At 40.0% G+C, this 19531-nt stretch overlaps 1 protein-coding gene across 1 annotated transcript in view; it reads right to left on the reverse strand.

The window, feature by feature from the left end:
• The window catches only part of adarb1b (adenosine deaminase RNA specific B1b), a 138288-nt gene that overhangs the window by 14155 nt on the left and 104602 nt on the right, over positions 1–19531 (reverse strand). The window contains exons 4-9 of the mRNA XM_030757600.1: positions 11785–11859; positions 7847–8772; positions 5700–5814; positions 2909–3077; positions 2592–2743; positions 58–226 (exon numbers count right to left, since the gene is read on the reverse strand). Of these exons, the coding sequence (XP_030613460.1) occupies positions 58–226; positions 2592–2743; positions 2909–3077; positions 5700–5814; positions 7847–8772; positions 11785–11812 (1559 nt within the window). The 5' untranslated portion in view covers positions 11813–11859. The remainder of the gene's footprint in view (positions 1–57; positions 227–2591; positions 2744–2908; positions 3078–5699; positions 5815–7846; positions 8773–11784; positions 11860–19531) is intronic.

A 19531-nucleotide genomic window follows, 5' to 3' on the forward strand; every position in this document is an offset into this window, starting at 1 on the left:
GCATGATTTACAGTATATATAAGGAGATGTAACTGAATGCAATTTATCCCAGCATACCTTGCAATCTTGTCACTGCAGGACATGGTGAGTAATCGCTCTCCTTGAAGAACACCGTCCCAGGTCTGGATGGTGTTGCTGGACCTCACGGGGATGGTGCCCTCCCCAGACTCAATTTTGGTCCTTAGCTGGCCCCGTGCCTTCCGGTTAGGATGTCTGTCTCCTTGGTCTGATGGCACATCACAGCCAAAGCACAGAAAGGAAGAGTTTTATTTGCTCTTTTCTACAAATTTATGTGGCACTCATTTGATGTTTTGAAGGTTAAATTTGTTGGTGATCCTGTGAATGTTGGTTTGATCAGGAAAGATTAAATAAAGTGAACGTGTGGGTGAGTTTGTTTCTCGGTGTCATTCTAGTTACTTTTAGTTAAAAACCAAGAAAACTAAGGAAAAGCTGTCCCAGTAACTCCTGTTTATTTTGATTTAGTTTTATTTTAATGACTATCAAGTCCTGTAAAGTCAAATTTTACAAGCCTAGTTGGGTTTTTTTCCCCTCACATTACACTTTTGATAATATAAAATCTTGACAGTTCTAATGCCCACGGCAAGGCCCGAAATCCCAGAGGAGCTACGGAGGAACTGGGTGCCAGCTCTGACAGCCAGCAGTTCCAGCGTTTCTCATGGGGAATGTGATGCATTTGGATGACACGATGGACGAGCTCGGTGAGAAGACCCACAGAGAACCCCGTGAGTGTAGTCTGATGTGCTTCGTGGAGTGCTGTAGTGAGATGTCGCACTCACACTTCCTGGACCACTGTATTACCACACCTGGCTCCAAGACTTTTGGTGAGGACAGTGACATTAATCTGAGCCGTAAAGAAGAAATGCAGAGGGATAGCACCAGTTGTGACTGCAACGTGGTGGCCTGAATATTGAGCTGCTGGCTGTTGGAATGAGGGGATTTGTCAGTGCTGTTGCTGTTTGAATCAACACAGTGTTTCCTCGATCAGCTGATTCAGAGATTATCCAAATGACTGTGGCTGTGGTGACTCGATGTGGATAATTAATGGATCCAGACAGGCAAATACTTTATCTAACATCAGTGAGCTCCACTCCCACAAGGTCAGATAAAGAAAATCTTTACCACCTCATACCACAATTTTTAGACTTTGATTCACTGAATTACCATTTTTTACTTTTTTATTTCTGCTATTTAAGTGAGCTCTTTCTTTAGTGTCATATTTAACTTTTCTGTGATATATTCTATTTATTTTATAGAGCTTAGTTGTTTTTCATGTTTTGCTTGCTGTAATGCAGAAATTTCCCAACTTTTAGGATGAAGTAAGTATTTCTCATCTACCTTTGCCTTATTTTCACGCTCCTAAAGTGTGAGTCAACAGCAAAACAAAAATCCCAAAATCTGCACAACACTGCCTTGTGAGTCCTATGTGGTGGGAAAAGAGTGGACAGATGTATCACAGCTGGCAGATGGTGAATATGAGTTCTCACCATCAGGTTAGGGATAAAGGGTTTGATCCCAGTGAGACTTCATATTTTTCAGTAAAGCTCGGTTAAGAAAATCTGGTTATCATGAGGCAGTGTCACCAGCATTTTCTTTATTTGTGATTGTTGGTGATATTGTCTGAAATTGTAAAGTTTTTTTCTGATGTGGTTCTGTTTATGTGAGGAGGAAATATCAAAACATAAAATTTCACATCAGCTCACTGACTAGCTCCCCAACGTCAAGATAAACACATGAGTGTTATAAAATTATTTAACAATAACAAGTCTCCCCCCATTACTATGCTAATATATACAAAGATCTACCTCCTCAACATGAGGAAACAGAAACTGTGGCTGAAACCTCTCAGACAATCACACAACAGCCAGTTTGCATGGATACAATTCAGCGTTTTGCATTGTAGCTTAAAAAAGCTGCATCCTTGGCAAACATTACTTTTTTAATCTCTCGCTGAGTCTTTGCGAGCATTTAATGGTGGACAGATTTTCACGTTGAGTATTCTGACACATAAAATTGTGAAGGGTAAGTACATAATGGACTATATAGTAAACAGGAGAAATTTTGGACACAGTGAGTAATTCTACCAGCAGTAAAAATGTCTCCCACCCAGCGTGACCTATTATTTATTATTATGTTATCAAAGTTTTCTGCTGTTCCACCAGCAGGCGCCATCTATTCAGTGACTAATTGAATGTGGCTGTTTTTTATTCAGTCTGCCATGTGCAACGGAAAGCTCTCTGACAGGAGTAAGAGGGAGGTTAATCAGACAGACAGTGTGGGTGTGCTGGGCGGCAGAAAGACTGATAGCGGCAGACAGAGAATGACAAAAAGCTCTAATTACTAGTGCCTTGTTTAAATGTGTCTGTAACGCGTATTTGGACAGTGGAGTAAAATTCTAATTAATTGAAATGAAGCATTAGAGGAAAACATACAAATTTAATTAAATAAAAAAAACCTGTTGTCAACACTGAATGCTAAGCTAGACGAGACTAAAAACACGTCAGAGCTGAGCTGGGAGGAGACGTGAGGGCTGGTGTGAAGCATGAGGTGAATTTACTACGATGGTGGTGTACCTTCCACTCCGGCCTCATGTGGAGAGAAAATCCGGGCATCTCCACAGGGCGAGGTGCTGATGTAGAGGTGGAACTGAACGTTATCCTCTAACCTGTAGCCTCCCTTGTCACACGGCACAAATATTGATTTCTGATGGTCCTCCTTGATGTTGCTATTACAGCAGACAAATGAAAAATTTAAATAGAGGCAGATAACCGGCACAAAATGTGTATTTACGTTGGACATTTAATATTTAGAAAAACGAGAAAGAGCAGTAGCAGCATTGGATTTAAATAGATTAGCAAAAAAATTAAATAAATTTACGCCGTCCACTGACCTGAGGAAGAACTCCAGCTGAGTGTAGAGGTACCTGATGAGCGAGCGTCGGGCAATTATCTCAGCGTGGCAGTCATTGAGTGCCAGGCCGCGGTCGCTCATGTACTCACCGTTGATGCATTTGGTTCCCGTGGAGACACAAATGACCTGTGCTTCCTTCACATCTGTCCCTGTTTGGAGAATAAAGCCGTATTAGGACTTTTACACTTAATGTAAATACTATAAATTGTGTTCCTATGCCTTTAAGAAATCACACTACAGCAATTTACATGTAGTCGTAGCTTTAAAGTTGTTAATATAGGAACCACATGATGAACTTAATTAGGTTTAATGTCCTTGTCCCTGTGTTAATGCTACAGGCAAAGTGACAGCGTAGAAAGATGCGTAACTTAAACAGTAACTGTTTGGAAATTCTAGTTTGAGAGTGTGCCAGCCAGGTTCCTGCAGTTGGTATAACACATCAATGTGATGCAGCAGGCGAAAAGCCAGTCGAAGACGCCGACTGAGAATCCCGGCTGTGCACAAAAACGGCCGGGCAATGATGCAATCAAGAACAACCTGACTTTCCAATACTTCCAGTGTTTGCCATCTTAACTTCTCTGTCCGCAAATATTTCTCAAAACAATGAAAAATGGTTTCTGATGCATGAACTGCAAATAAAAAGTGCACTTTTTTTTTCTCAAATCCTTGTCTGGTAAACCTCTCTGCAATGAGGAGAAAACCTCCACTCGGTGCAGCCACACACACCTGGGGGTGATGGAGGCAACTTTTCTGACTTTAGCCTGTGGTGATAACGCTGCGTGAATTAGCTTTGATCAACGGTTTCTTGTAAACTTAGAGGAGTTTTCATCAGACGTTTAATCAATCATGAATCCTCTACATTACTAAATCACAATAATTCAAAGAAGGGACACAGTTTGACTTCTTAGAGGAAAAAGTTCCCAGAAAATCAACAAAATCTGTTTAAAGTTAAAATTTTGGACTTTAACCTGATTTTTGGATGCTCTGTCATATATATATATATATATATATATATATATATATATATATATTCTCATGGTTAGTTAAGATGCAAACACTATGGATTACCATTAGTTTTGAGTCAAGGCTACCAACATTCAACCTCGTTTAGCACCGCTGCTGCCTTCTATCACCTTGAGTGAATTATCTAGCTAATACAGCTGCTAACGTTCCACAGTGGTTTACAGGTTTTCAGGGACTGTGTCTGCTATGGTCTTGGTACTGAATAACTCACAGTCACAGTTTTATTTCCTGCTGAAAACAGCTCCCTCCTGTATCTGACAACGCAGCGAGAGATAAAACAGTAAAGGTGCGGGCCAGACAGCTAAATTATGAGGGCAACTACAGATTTGGGTAATAGCTGACCGTCAGTTTATCACTGTGAATCACTCAGTTTAGAACGTCACATTGTTTTTCCACTGTCATTTAACATATGCCCATCCATTCATTCATGTATGCATATACAATAAAGGAATAATTCTGGATGGCTTTTTTTTTGGTATAGATTCAAATGTTTTAAATAGTTGGGAATCAAATAAACAAAAGACATTCTGCTCATATGCTCAGTACAAAAATTCAAAAGCCTTCCAAATGCAAACAAAGGAAAACATAAATAAACGTGACATATTCACTCAACCGTGATCCGCTCATGCTCCAAGGCAACAAATAAATAAATAATTATTTAGAAGAAGTGCAGGGGTCAGTGAGGCTCAGATACAGTATGGATCAGACTTGAGCACATATCCAGTGTGGTCGTGACACAGCTGTCCAGCTGCCTCTCTACACTCTGTGTGCAGCTGGGAGAGTGCTGTCTGTAAGAAACGCTAGCAGCCAGGGAGCTGGTATCAAGGGCTGGTTACTTTCTCCCGTTCCCTTGCCTTATGACAGAAATCACAAATGCAACATCCTGCTTTACTGTAAGAGACATGATGTTGCATTTGTGATTTCTGTCATAAGGCAAGGGAACGGGAGAAAGCGCGCTGCATCGTCTCGCATTGTGTGTGCTCAGACGATAAGAATTATTCATGGTGTTGCCTGCCTTTGTGGAAACACGCTTTCAACATTAAAATAGTAGCAAGTGGATGATAATGGTATTACTGTGATATTATTAGATTATTAATATTAATATTTTAATGAGTGAGTACATTTTACTGTGTAGTTGGTTGAGGGCTGATACAAAACTCGTTAAAGTTGTCACATATGTTTAAAAATACATAACCAAAGATGCATCATTAGACTGTATATATAAATTGTTAAACAGGACCTATTAAACTAATTCTACTAATTCTAAACTAACTCTACTGGAGCAGCTTTGTATGAATCAAAGTTCAAAATACTCCTGTTTTATATTATAAAGAAGGCGTATTGACTCCGTCTTCCTCCCTTTAAGCTAACTTTCATCTTGTAAATATAGGTTTTGAACAGCAGGTGGAAGGGGTTTCTGTTCCCACAGCTAGAGGTGTGTGCTTGAGATGGCCATATTAGGGCTCTCCCTGATACACAGAGCCAAGAGTAGAAAAGCTGGAGCTGAGCATTTAGTGCAGGTTGAAGCCTGCACATTTCTGCTCACAGGGGTTGCTTGTACATATGCTGACATCATTATTTGAAACACTGGACACTTTTATTACGAGCATCCGCCACAGATACAGAGTAACTGTATCTGTTGTCAGCTGCCTTTTCTTGGCTTATAACCGTAATATTCCTCCTGATAATACGTTGAAGCAGCCTTTGCCGCGCATAAACGCGCCAATAATCTCTTCCTCCACTTCTACCTGTTGTCATGACGACGCCTGCCAGGACTTTTCGTCGTGCGTGCGGGGAGGTAAAGTTGTCTGTCAGCTCACTGAACTTATCCACAACCAGGCGAGAGACCGCATCAGCCAGAACCTGGAATTACACACACACACACACGCACACACATGCACGCACAGGCAGACAGCACAACAGGAAGACACACACACACACACATATAGCCACACAAACATGAGCTTGTGTCAGATATGTGAGCTTACAAAGCATGTCTGATGTTATCCTCCCCTAGGGCAGTATGTACCTGTCACAGTGTTAGCATTCAGCTTCAAACAACACTCAGAGCGTTGAAACAGCAACAAGTGAAACTAGGCTGACCCCCCCGAGGTATATCTAACCATCTTTCAAGCAACGCTGTTTGAGTTCTGTCTGACAGCTATGATTTACCATCTCCCTTGTGACAGTGAATCACACAGCAAAGAAAAAAAAAAAAAATCAAACAAACATGAGCAACAGATGCTCAGTGACATTCCACAAGGTTTAAAAATCTAGTCCAAATTATGTGAAAACCTAATGTGAACTTCACACGTCTTTTGTTCATGGACACGGCTCCCATAGCTGACTCTTTATCCATTGCTAATGTGATGGAAAATGACAACAACCATGAGGAGAGATGACGGCTGGATGATCACAAATTAAGAAGATTAGTCCAATATTACTTCCCTGCTACTTCTGAGTCACCCACTCATAGCCAGATCATTTGACTTTCGAATGCCAAGGTCATCTCTGACTTTTATTCTCTAAGGGTGTAAAAAAAATTAAATAAAATACAGAACTTTCTTTTATTTTGCAGCACAACATGCCCCGAATGGTTTCAGAATAAGATATTCTCTAATATTTTCTTTGTTGCATAATGAAACATTTATGAAAATTTTAATTATTATTATTATTTTTTGGTTTGGTTTAAGTTTCTGTGCTGCAGCAGATGACCCGTTTTCCCCCATTATACCATGCCAGATGGAAACAGGCTGCAGAAATTAAATATGAAGCGACAGAGAATTAATAGAGCAATTAGTGGGGGCGCTATCGTTAAAACGGGGTGCTTGCTGAATAAAACAGTTGACAAGTGGAGAAAAGAGGCGTAAAGAAAGAGGAGGAGGGTTTGGGGAGGGGAGTGTTGACAGTGTGTCGTGCTGATTAGCTTTGCTGGCTGTGTTATCTCTCTTCACACTTTGCCAGTCACTTCTACATCGGCATCTAAAGGTACCACCTTCCTTTAGTCTCTGCTAACCTGATGTGATTGAGATTTTAATGATAACCCAGTAGAACAGCAGAGTTTGACAGATGGATTGATTTGGATTCGACCTCTGCAGCAAAACAAACGGCTACAGAGAAATTTGTTTACTTGTAAAGTTATTTTATTAACAGCCTTTAACTCTAGCATCTGGGTCCAAAGCATAGTTGATTTAAAAAAAATAAATAAATAAAAAAAATTTACAGCTCCATCTGCTTATAAAAGCAATCTCAGTTTTTAATTAAGTGATTTAACTTCTGTCATTCTTACTTTTGCAATTTAATTACGGTTTCAAAGCTACTTATGGTTGACAAAGTCACATATGACATCTGATAAATATTTTAATAAAGACTAATTTGGCCTGTTATAGCACTGGATTCCTTCAAAAACAAGTAATGGAAAAAAAAAAATAGGATCAGCTATCACTCCCTGGAATAAAAACAGTGCATAATTTTGAGAATCTCTTCTAGCAATAAACATGTTCTTGGATACAATTTCTCAAAATCAAGACATTGATATCAGTTGATATACTGATGCATCCCATAATGAGTAGTGAATGCTTTCAAATTAAATCGCCCCACAACGTATCTGCAGATCCAGTAACTCATGACCTACGTCAGGATTTAACTAAACAGTACGTGAGGAAGCGCAAGCCCACCATGTATTATAAACCAGTCCTACTCAGCTGCCTTTCAAGATACCCACTGGTGCATCTGATATGTTTATGATGAGGTTTCTTTTAACAATAAACGTATTAATAACAAGTCTTTGCAGACATAAATGTATAATGAAGACCTTAAAGGAATGAGGTCATTAGAAAATACTTAGAAGACATGTTTCTTTGGCTATTTGAATTTATAAAAAGAAACATCTTACCTGGGGTAGGTGAAGCTGCAATCCCTCTCTTGGTATCGGTTGTCGAGATGGTGTCTGGTCTAGCTGCATGTTGAACAGAGCAGACAGGGCGGCTTGTGCTGCCCGGGCTTTAGCCAGTTTCTTGTTGCGCCCCGATCCTTCAAATGTCTGTGAATCCACTGTTACTGACATCACAAAATTCTTGGCATGACTCTCACCGCTCTCTGAGACAAAGTCATATTTGAGACCTGGCCTAAGCTCATTGAGGATCATGACTGGGTTTTTGCCACTGGAAGGGGAGCTGAATGCAGATGGAGGGGGCAATGGGGGCTGGACAAGGTTACTGCCAGTTGGTGTGGGCAGTGGATACTCCCCTAGTGAATTTAGGGAGCTGCTACCATTGGAGCCCAGATAGAAGGATTCTTCAGGAGCAGCTGGTGTCTCAAATCCATTGAAGAGCATGTCTGGGAAGTCAGCTTGGTCAGATGTAAAGTCTGTGTTCACTGTCAGTGTTCGGCCCATGGCCAGATGCGCTTCAGAAGCATTGGGGAACTGGACGAAGGAACGCAGTGCTTTCTCAGCTGCATTTAGTTTAGCCTTCTTCTTTGTTGGGCCCATGCCTTCAAACATCTGTCCATTGACCTCCACGGTCATGACAAAAACCGGCGCATGGACCGGACCTGTCTGAGACAGCAGTTTGTACTGTAGACCTGGTTTGATTTCATTCAGCTGCATCAGAGCATTCTTGGGTAGGACTGGCCCTGGCGTTTTCTTTCGCTTCTTTGCCCGGAACTTGGAATGTGTGTGGCCATTGTTTCCTTCTTCTAGAGGTCGCTTTCGACTGCCTAGGCCACTGCCATTGGGGAGCTGTTCAGCCACTCCCACCCCGTCTTTGCAGGACACGTTGTCCAGGTTTCGGTTTTCCTTTACGTCGGTGCTGCTTGAACCTGCGGTGCCCAGAAAGAGTAACTTACAACGCCTTCGTTGCAGGATCTTGTAAATGCAAAATTTATAGATTCCTTTATCACTCTTTGGAACTGAACCAATGATTTGTGTTCCTGTGTCATTGCAAGAGAAGCTGAATTTTATCTACCTCCAAAAAAATTAACCTCCAGTCTAGAATATTACTAGAAATGGCAGAACATCAATACATGTTTTGCCCTTAAAAAAAAAAAAAAAAAAAAAAAAAATCAATGAATTCTCAAAACTGTATCTTTGCCAAATTTCTCAACAAAACTATTGTTGAGGTTTGTTTGATCAAGGAGTCTTTAAATTGGAAGTCAAACTGTTACTTCATTTTTTTTTTACAATTAAAATTTTAAGACATAAAAAGACTTGTTATACTAAGAAAAGCATCTATTTTTCTGTTTTGCGCAGTGTTGTGGGTCTCTGGTTGCACAGTGTTGTGGGTCTCAAACATAAAGACACACATACAAGCACACATATCAATACTCAACATAAACACATTCACACACCAACAGACCTAATTTTTAAGAGACTGAATTCACGTAGAGAGAGAAAAAAAAAAATTGGTGCTTTCAGTGTTCAGCTTTAAAACCACAGGTGTGAAATACTCTGTTATGGGGAACACATATCACTGAATCCAGTTAACAAAGTGGATGGAATATTGGCAAAAATTTTCATTTATAACATCCTTCAGCAAAGGCTTGATAGGTTACTCCTTGCGGTACTCAGGAGAAAGAGAGGCCGCAGTGTGCATGAGTGGGATAGTAGGTTGGGTTGAGGGAGTGCAGGGGAGTAGTGCAGGGGGAGGAGCTGAGGACCAGGCAAACAGGAGAGTACATCAAAGAGGCAGAAGGAGAAGACTCCACCTACTGCAGGATCCTAAAGGCTCGACTGGTGACACGGTGGGAGGTTAAAATGCAGTTTACTCCTTTTAGATGCCATTTTTAAAAGAATGACTGTCATATTCAAAATGAGTACAATCTGAATTGAACAAAAAAACTGCTTCTAATGAGGTGCCATTCATAAGACCCTGCGCCTCTGAGATCCCCCCCATGGAGCTTGTCAGAGAACACAGTGTTTTAAATTGCAAAAAGTACTGACATGCCGTTACCATCTGCATAGTGCAACTGACATGTCTCAAGGCAAGAAAAAAAAAAAATCCTAAGATCATGAACACAAACTGCACATCCCTCAGTTTATGAGCTGAAAACATGCAATATTTTTTGGTTTGTTCATGCATTCTGCAAACAGGTATTCATGTTTGGCAAATGAACTTAATGAGAAAGTAAAGAGGGGCAATGTAAGTCTGCACAGTTGTAGCCAAAAATAATTATAACCTACCAGAATGGTGATAGCTGACATCTGTGGGACACAGTCTGTGCCACTGATCTTTAACTACCACAGATACTGCTGCATTAGCTGAGTGGTTTTAGCAGAAAATGGGACTAGATGAACCAGGACATAACCTAAACATAATTTTAAAATATACAGCGTGCCACTGTAAAAATTGATGTTTTCAATTCAAGTTATTGCATTAAACATACAAATAGAAACATTTTGTATTACTACAAAATGTAGTAATACTCTGTCCCATTAGGTATATTTCTGGGATACCTGACCAAAAAAACTAATAACAAATGGAAACCCAAAATGAAGTCTATGGCATGCTGCACACTTATATAGAAAAATCTAGAGGTCCCTTTCCCCAAGTTTACCTTTCTGAAAAGTAAAATTTATACTATTCTTTTTATAGTATAATAAATTGGATGGATATGCACTAGTACCCAAGAAGCCATGGAGCAACAGCCTTGATGCCATGCACTGAAAAATGGCACACACATGCAGTTGTGGTCATCATCATGCCAGCGTTTGTGTAATCAGCATCCAATGAAAAAAAAAAATCCCATATGCTCGATTCGTTCAGAGCTAAAATCCCCAGCGAGGGCCGCGTGAACCAAATACTGCAGTCTGTTATCGCAACTTCATTTTAAGTAAGTTGTTTGTTGGGGTTTTGATTTGGGATGATTCATGTGATTAAAGAATTTCAAGCGCTGCTAAGGTTGTCACATAAAAGTTACGAATTCTTTCATGTTTTCCTCTGGTGTTCCCTCGGTATTAAAGAAACAGGGCCGTGTGAGCTCGGGCTGTTTTATCTTCAAATACATCTTTTGACTGGCAGTAAAAATGTACGAAAGGAGCTTCAGAGGCTTTGGAAGACAACAAAGACTGTTTTGCAACTGCTTACTTGACTTAATAGAACAACATAACATACTTCTCTGCAGCGCAGAAACACCACGTATAACACTATTGTTCATTTGAATTGCAAGTTAGGGCTCTACGGGGATGACAGCCTTTGAATGTGAGCTCAAAATGGTTGTGGGTGTGGGGAAACACACTCTGTCAAGTGTCTTCGTGTCTTCTGAGCCTCAGCTGCTGAGTTCAAACCAAAATGTCTAATTAAAGTTCAATAAGCTGGAGTGAAAAGGATTTTCTAAAGAGAGCGAAATGGAGGTAGAGAGAATCTGAAATATGGCCTGAAGCACCTCAGATTTAATGATTAGCTGTCCTTGAAAAAGTTTCGGTGGCATTAGTGATGTTTATTTGTGTGTGAATGTGTTGTTTTGTCTGTTGATCAGGACAAATGATCGATTCCTCATGCCAATAAATTAGAATATAATTCACAACACAGGTATGAAGAGCACTTTTTTAATCAATTTTAATTTCCATCAGTTTTGGTTTCTCCCGCCTGTCAGATTATTATTTATTTATTTTTTTTTAAAGGTGGGCTAGACACTAGAAAAACACTCGCATTATTATGAGCAACCAAACTGTTCACACTGATTACACAGCAGAGAAAGACAAAAGGACATAAAGGGGAGGACACGCAGGCAGACAGAAAGAAGGAAAACAAAAGTACAAGCAGACATTTAAATGTACTGGATAGACAGGAACACAGACAGACAGACAAATGAGAAAATTCTATGTTGACTCACTCATATTCTCTTCCTCATCCACATCCATGGCTATGGGTTTGCTCTGACCCGAGAGCAGCTTTGCACCCACTGCACCTGGGGATTGGAGGACAGAAAGGTGGACTGCATAAGCACAGACAGAATGATACACGTGCTCATAAACATATTCAAAGAGGTCGGGCAGCTATGGCGATGATAAATTCTTAGCTTGATGCTTCAGCACACACACAAAGAACCATGCACACATTTCACTGTGTAAGTAGCCCCTGATGTAGACATATAAATATTCAGAGACGGAGCGACATCAAGGTGAGAGAGGAGGCCAGGGCTGACAGGCCTTAATAGCAGGAGCAGTCTATTGTGACTTTAATATCCCTCCGATTAGACCTCATTTCCTACTGCCTGCTGAGAGATATACAGCTAGTGACATGGCCAAGTCACTCTGCTGCCACATATACACCCGCAACTTATCCCAAGGTGGAGAGCGCGATTAAAGCTCCATTAAGCAGTACTTTCACATTTGAAACATTGAATCAAATGATTTCATGCAACTGAAATGTTGGCTCATACTGACAATGTACAACCAACTGTTGTGTCTTTGCCTGTTTTTAAAAAAAAATACTTTCTGGAATTTTTAGTTTGCTGTGATCCGTGAGCAGCTGATTCCTTGCAAAGCCATAAATTGCGGACCAATAACGACTGGACATTTGGAACTGCCATTTCACTTCACGTGTGAAATATCAGGAAGCTTAAGCCGCAAAAGAATGGATGTTTTTGTGCATTTGTGTTAACAATGGGTTGTCGATATACTAATGCAACAGATATGGAGTAATGCTACCAATTAGTCTGACTTTTCCTTCCAGCTACTTCATCAAGCCATCCTTCATCTTCTGCTTATCCAAAGTCGGGTTGAGGTGGCAGCAGGCTAACCAGAGTATGCCAAACATCCGTCTCCCCAGCAAGACTTCAGTTCTTTCTGAGTTACTGCCAAACCTGATGCAATATATAATCTCTCCTGTGGGTTCTAGGTTCACTCTAGGATCTCCATCCAGTTGGGCATGAATGGAAGACCTCCAAAGGGACCAATGGGACCAGATGCCCAAACCACCCCAACTTTGTAATAGTGGTTTCTAGCGAATATTCACCTTTTAGCTCTTTTTGTGGTCTCCACTGGTGAAATCATTCACTATGCCATTGTTCATCAGCTTTGTTACAAAGGTAGTTTGGTATACTGACTGCTGCTGGAATTTTCATGCATACAAAAAAAAAGGTTTTGGCCCAACCAAAAATCATCCTGACTGTAATAAAGCAACATTTGCATCAGTTTGTTTAAGTGAAGGCTCATTTACTTAAGCATAAAATGCATTTCTGTGTATAAAATGAATGGAAATAGAACAGAGCAGAGAGCTTATTCCAGCTTTTGAGAAGTGGGTAATACCCTGGACAGGTGGAAATTAGCTATCAATTGAATTTAATTGTATCAAACAGAGAAATTCAATTTCAGAACTATTTCAGCCTGTTTCACATATTTTTCATCTCTGGAAATGTAATTTTAGAAAACTAGCTCAGTTGAAAAAAAAAAATACACCACTGGCTATACTGGTAATTACAGAATTAATAGTTGTGAGAAAGTTTCAACTGTGTCACTCGAATCCGCCATCAATTTCACCACCAACCACTTGAAAACTCACAGAGCGACAGAAAATATTGCTGAGAGCAGGGCAGACAAGTGCAGGCTGATGAAACACACTAATAGACTTTGTTAGATGAGAAAAGAGTTAAAGCATCATGGGGAGGAAGAGGCACAGAAGCACAGAGAGAAAGCAGGAAAAAGATAGCACTATGATATGGAACAGATTGTGCTGATTCTACTCTCTACTCGTCTTCCATCAGTGCCCCCATTCCTCAGCTAGACACTTTCTTAAGCTAAACTAAATGGGCTAATTAATCTGGCCTAATGGTGGGTGACAGCAAATATGCTAGCACAATTATCACCCTATTAAAGATTCATATTCCAACCCATAATTGAAAATGAAAAGGTGGGGTGAAGGGAGGATGGGTGGGAGTAGGTCCAACAGAGAGGGAGATGAGAGTAATTTTTATCAGGTAGCAGAAGCCAGGTGCCATGGCCCCCACATGCTCATCTAGGAAGTCAGAATCACATCTACACACAAGTTAGTTAGTCAGTTACAAGTTTTTCCTTCTGCACTGCATGAAGCTATATGATTTTACGATTGCAGAGTTTTAATTTTGGGGACTGAGTGATTGTGGTAAATGAATTCGAGGCAATTTCAAGTCAATATACCTTTTCAGTCATATTCCTCCAACACACACTGCTGTGTAGTCTAATTAGCAGGCAGTGCTAATGTGTCCGTCAGTTCTGATTTTCAGAAGAGACCAGCTTGGTCATAAATCTTCTAAAAATGTCTGTGCTCAGGCCTAATCAGTAATGAGTGCTTCAAAAAAGAATTCATAAAGTAAGATTCAACTATAGTCATCAAAAATAACATTGATTTGTTAATGCTTACTGCCTAAATGATTTCAAATGGAAAAGTGTGGCTGGTCTAAGGGTATGGTTCAACCCAAAATCAAATTTACATATTTCTCATCTTGTTTATAGTTATATTTATAGATTGTTTCCCAATTTCAAAGATATTCACTGTAGAAATATTTTGCTTATATAATATAAAGTATCACAGAAATACCATAGACCACAGAAGGTCTCATTGAGAAGCATGCATATTAGATTAACAGGTTATTCTAAATTAGCCTCAGTTATAAACATAAGACAGAGTGCTGTGCTCACCAACCACTTCATTAAGTATACCTATTAAATAACTAATCAGCCAATCACATGGCAGCAACCCAATATATTTAGACATGTAAACATCATCAAGACAAACTGGTGAAGTTCAAACTGAGCGTCAGAATTGGGGGGGGTTAAGTGATTTTGAACGTGGCATGGCTGGTGGTAAAATTTTCCCACACAACCATCTCTAGGGTTTACAAAGAATGGTCTGAAAAAGAGAAAGTATCCAGTGAGTGGCAATTCTCTGGCCAGAATACTTTGAGCTGATAGAAGGCAACACTCAAAGAACAACAAAGTATGCAGAAGAACATCTCTTCTGCATACTTTGCACAACACGTGGAAGGTTGATGCAGACGGGCTACAGCAGCAGAAGACCACAATTCCTGTCAAGTGAGAATGGGAAACTGAGGCCAGAGTTCACATAGCTCACTAAAATTAAACAGCAGAAGATTGGAAAAACGTTTCTTGGTTTGATGAGTCTTGATTTCTTCTGCATCATTTGGATGGTAGGATCTGAATTTGGCCTAAACAACATGGAAGCACGATCCATTCTGCCTTATATCAGTGGTTCAGGCAGCTGGTGCTGGTATAATGTTTGGGGGACATTATTTGGGCATACTACAAACTGAGCATCATTTACACACCACAGCCTACATGAGTATTATTTCTGACCATGTCCATCCCTTTATGGCCACAGTGTATTCATCTTTTGATGGCGGCTTCCAGCAGGATAACGTGCCATGTGTTTTTGAACACACTCAAATTGGTTTCTCGAACATGACAATGAAGTCACTGTAGCCCAATGACCTCCACAGTCACCAGATCTCAATCCAACCTAAATCCACCTTTGGGATGTGGTAAAATGGGAGATTCACATCAGCATTGCATCTGTGCCACAAAGAATTAAGACAATTCTGAAGGCAAACATTTTCCAACCTGGTAAACCTAATAATGTGGCTGGTAAATATGTAAAAAAGGTAAACGGTGGCTTTTAGTTTAAAGTACTACGAGTTATATAAATGGAAGTCCATTCCATTTGAAAAAAAAATATATTAGCATGTCTTTTCAGTAGAAATCATGACCTGGGTGGTCAAAAAAAACCCAAAAAACAAAACAGTCTTGTTAAGAAATGTAGATGCTATCTAGCATGATATACTCCATAACTGACAGTACATGATAAATACTTCATGTACTGCTTTTTGCCAAATTGTAACTATGCACTTTGTATATGATTTGAATATGACTGACAGCAAATTAATGCTTAACACTGAAATGTAGCCAAGAATATGTTTTATCATAAAACAGAAATTGATTTCTATACATCATATTTTGGTACCAGTGGGCTTTAAAACACATTTAGAAAAAGCCAGCAAGACAGGGAGAACATAAAAACAGACATTTTTATGGGATTTCAGCATTTCTTTTTTTAAAGATCAGACATTTTTGGACATTAAAGCCAGCAAAACTAATTTGGACATTTGCATGCATGAGGATTTACAAGACACTGGAATACACAAGGTGACATGGATTTTGGTATTGGCCGTTTTTGAACACGCATGACTGAAGTACAGAATTTAAAGTGAGTCAAAAGAATCGGAGCCGAGGGCTGCCAACTATCTGGCCTCAAACGCATAAATGATTGTGCGTCATCAAGTTGTGAGACTGTTTGGTTCCAGGTAATTCTGAGTGGACACCAAGGGAGGCAGGGAAAAGAGAAAGATGAGAAAGAAGATGAAAAGCCTCAAATTCAATCTGGCATGGTGAGAGGGACTAAGGGGAAATAAGGTGGTTTTGATTTGTCTCTCATCCCTCGCTTGCACTGTGACGGAGCGATAGAGCATCGCCACCGTGGAGGGAGTACCCGCAGTGGCCGACTGATGGGGGGAGGTGGGGTGAGGGGGAGTGGAGCAGGACGATGGAAAGGTAAAGGTGAGTGAGGAACGGAGGATGAGAGATAGAAAATGCAATCCTATTCCAAGTAAAAGAGAATCATTATCTCCTTCAAAACAGAAGGAGATGGAAAGGTCTGCCCTTGGCAGGCCGTGGAGTTCATACCATTTAAAACAAACTGTCTATGACGGCCTGTATAGGAAGATTTTTCATCAAAATTATTTCTGACCATCTTGCCTACATGAAAAGCTAACGTTTCATAATTAAGAAAAAAAAAGTACCATCTGAAGATGGATCTCTATGATTTTATGCAACAAAACTGGGCACAAAACAGAAACACACTGAGCTCAAAGCTCTATTGGTGCAAAGGTGCAGGTATTAGCACTTCACTAGCAAGGACCCCAACCCCAAATGCGAATGAAAAACGTTTATTGATAATGAAGCAATGAAGTAGGCCAGAAGCTGCAATTTTTGGCAGCAGTCTCCAGGCCTGGCAGACCAGCCTGATATTTCCGAGAGAGGATGACAAACAGAGAAAAAAAGGGGAGAGAGGATGGGGCATGAAAACAAGAACAAATGAGTGTGTGGGGGCAAGTAGGCATTTCTAGATGTATTACGGGAAGGGGAGTGTTTGGGCTGTGGTCCAGTTCCGAGGTTCAGATAAATTATCTCCAGTACAAGAATGCAGTGTAGCTTTAGCCAGCACATATCCGGAGCACTGGAGCAGTGATTTTGCTGAATTCACACAGAATCCTTTCTGATGGCAACTCTCTCCAAGTAAATATCATTGTGAAGGTCTTTAATCAGATAATGCTTAATCTTGTCGTAAACACATGCCCAAAGTGTGCGATGCACTTTGTTTACACATGACCTTAGTGTTCTGTGTCAGTGGCAGAATGGGATTATCTGGTATGTTCAGTATGTTTTACTCATCAAATAATGCCTGCCTTTTCTAGTCTCTGCAGTGCCTTATATACCTGACCTTTCACTGCAAATGGTGAGCCAGGGCTTTTAAAATGCCTGGGACACAGCTCTGACTTATGAGGAGGGTAGCTTTTAGAGAGTGCATACAAGAGCTCTGAATGCCTCTTTCCAGTCTCTTTAGATTTAAGTCCCTGTATGTGATATCTTTATTTGGTGGTCAGTCAGTTTGAATTTTGGAGGCCAGTGCTATCCATTCCATGTGGGTACATCACCCTATACCACTGTCGTTGGTACGCCATTCAGAACATTAAATAGCTTTAAGCTGCCTCATTATTATCTAAGAGTCATTTTCCGGCCTCCTTGTATGTTGTACTGTCCACTCTTGCATGTGGTTTCTAAACTGGTCTGACAACTTTAAAGGGCATCAGTGAGTCCTATGCCTATCATCACTGTATTCTGTTCAGCATGGCCCTTATCTACATCACTGCCTCTATATCACTTAGTAACATGTGCACTATATACATTCCTCAGTTTCTTATCTAAACTTGTGCATACTTCAGAGGAAAGCAACCTCATGATTACTTATTATTTTTCAAAATGATCAAGAATCCAGTTCAATTGCAGACACGGGGCTGTTTAAATGCAAAAAAAAAAAAAAAGGACAAATGTTACATGCGTGGCAGCTGCCCCACTGATGGAATGATGGTTTGTAATTGGTCCCATGACAAGATGATAGCCTCTGATATGGCTGAGTGTAAATGCAGGTTTCTACTGTCGCCTCACATAAAAGGCTTGATCTTTCATGTAATCATACAGACGATGGGGAAAGTACTTGGATTTTCAAAGCCCATATCTCCTTTTATTTGAGTCCTTCCCCTTTCACTTGACCTATGTAGGTGAGTTGTAATTGAAAATAAACTGCTTTTAAGAAAAGGCTACGAGTTCTCATCATCTCTGGCTTTGAATGTTATCTGACAGTATCGAGAAGTAGCTCGAAAAGCTTTAAATGCAGTCAAAACCGGAAAATTCAAAATTGTCACAAAAAAATAACGCTGCATCTTGCTTTTTTGATAGATGAAATTACTTAGAAGCAATTCATTCAGCACCGCATGCCGCCCATAATTTTTCTGTCTGTAGTGTTGGCAGAAAGCATCAATGACACCACCTAGTGCTTTGGCCCAGTGAGAGAATCTACTACTGTCAGCCAGACTACATTAACAGCATATTAAAAGACAAAAGCCTTTTCCTTCAAACTTTCAACAGCCTGACATGCTGCTGTGTTGACAGGACCAAGACAGGCTCTAAAAACAACCCCTCACTTAGCTCCTGTCACCTACAGACAGAAGAAAAGCATCTTTTCAAAAAATACAGCAACAAACCAACTTATCTCCACACTGCTGAAGGCAACCCAGACCAAAAAATAGTCCTTAATCCCCAGAATCACATGGATGCTAGATTAATTCTTAGCCTTAATGATTTTCTTACTATTTTTTAGCTTTTTAAAAATTGGTTCACAATTTAACGCATGCTGGAATGTGTGCCATCTTTTCAGAGAAATATGTCTGATTATTTTATCACCTGAATGCACAGTAATTGGTATCCAAGCCTAAATCTTTTGCTTGAAAAAGCTGATATAAATCTATCGCTCTCACAGGTTCTACTATTGTCAAAATATTATTCTTTGCCTCCCTTTGCCTCCCTTTCTAAAATTACATCTCTGAAAGCTAAATGCAGGTCTGCAGAGTGTGAAAATATTGCAGTACTGGAGAACTTGCAAAATGTATCCTGTGATGCTTTTTAAAATTGAAAGCCTAATTCTTGCAGTATTTGTGGTCAAAAATAAAAAGAGTAGGTCAATCTCATTATTTTTAATGTTGCGGGCTGACTAGACTCGATGCGACCCTATAAAAAAAAGCAGTTCAACAAGCTGAAAAGCATGGTGGAGATTTTCTGTTGCATTGAATTTAGTTTTTCTGAGTCGTAATAGAAAGTTTTAGAAAAAGACCTTGGAAATAAATAAGCAAAGAAGGTATAAGAAAATGTTCAGAGAGAAAAATTCACACAATATTACAAAATGAAAAAATTACATCTACTTTTCATTGTAAAGTTTGTGAAAAACTTTACATTTTACAATACTAAAAAATG

Source organism: Archocentrus centrarchus, chromosome 21 (assembly GCF_007364275.1).
Source record: "Archocentrus centrarchus isolate MPI-CPG fArcCen1 chromosome 21, fArcCen1, whole genome shotgun sequence".
In the NCBI taxonomy this organism is placed as follows: domain Eukaryota; kingdom Metazoa; phylum Chordata; class Actinopteri; order Cichliformes; family Cichlidae; genus Archocentrus; species Archocentrus centrarchus.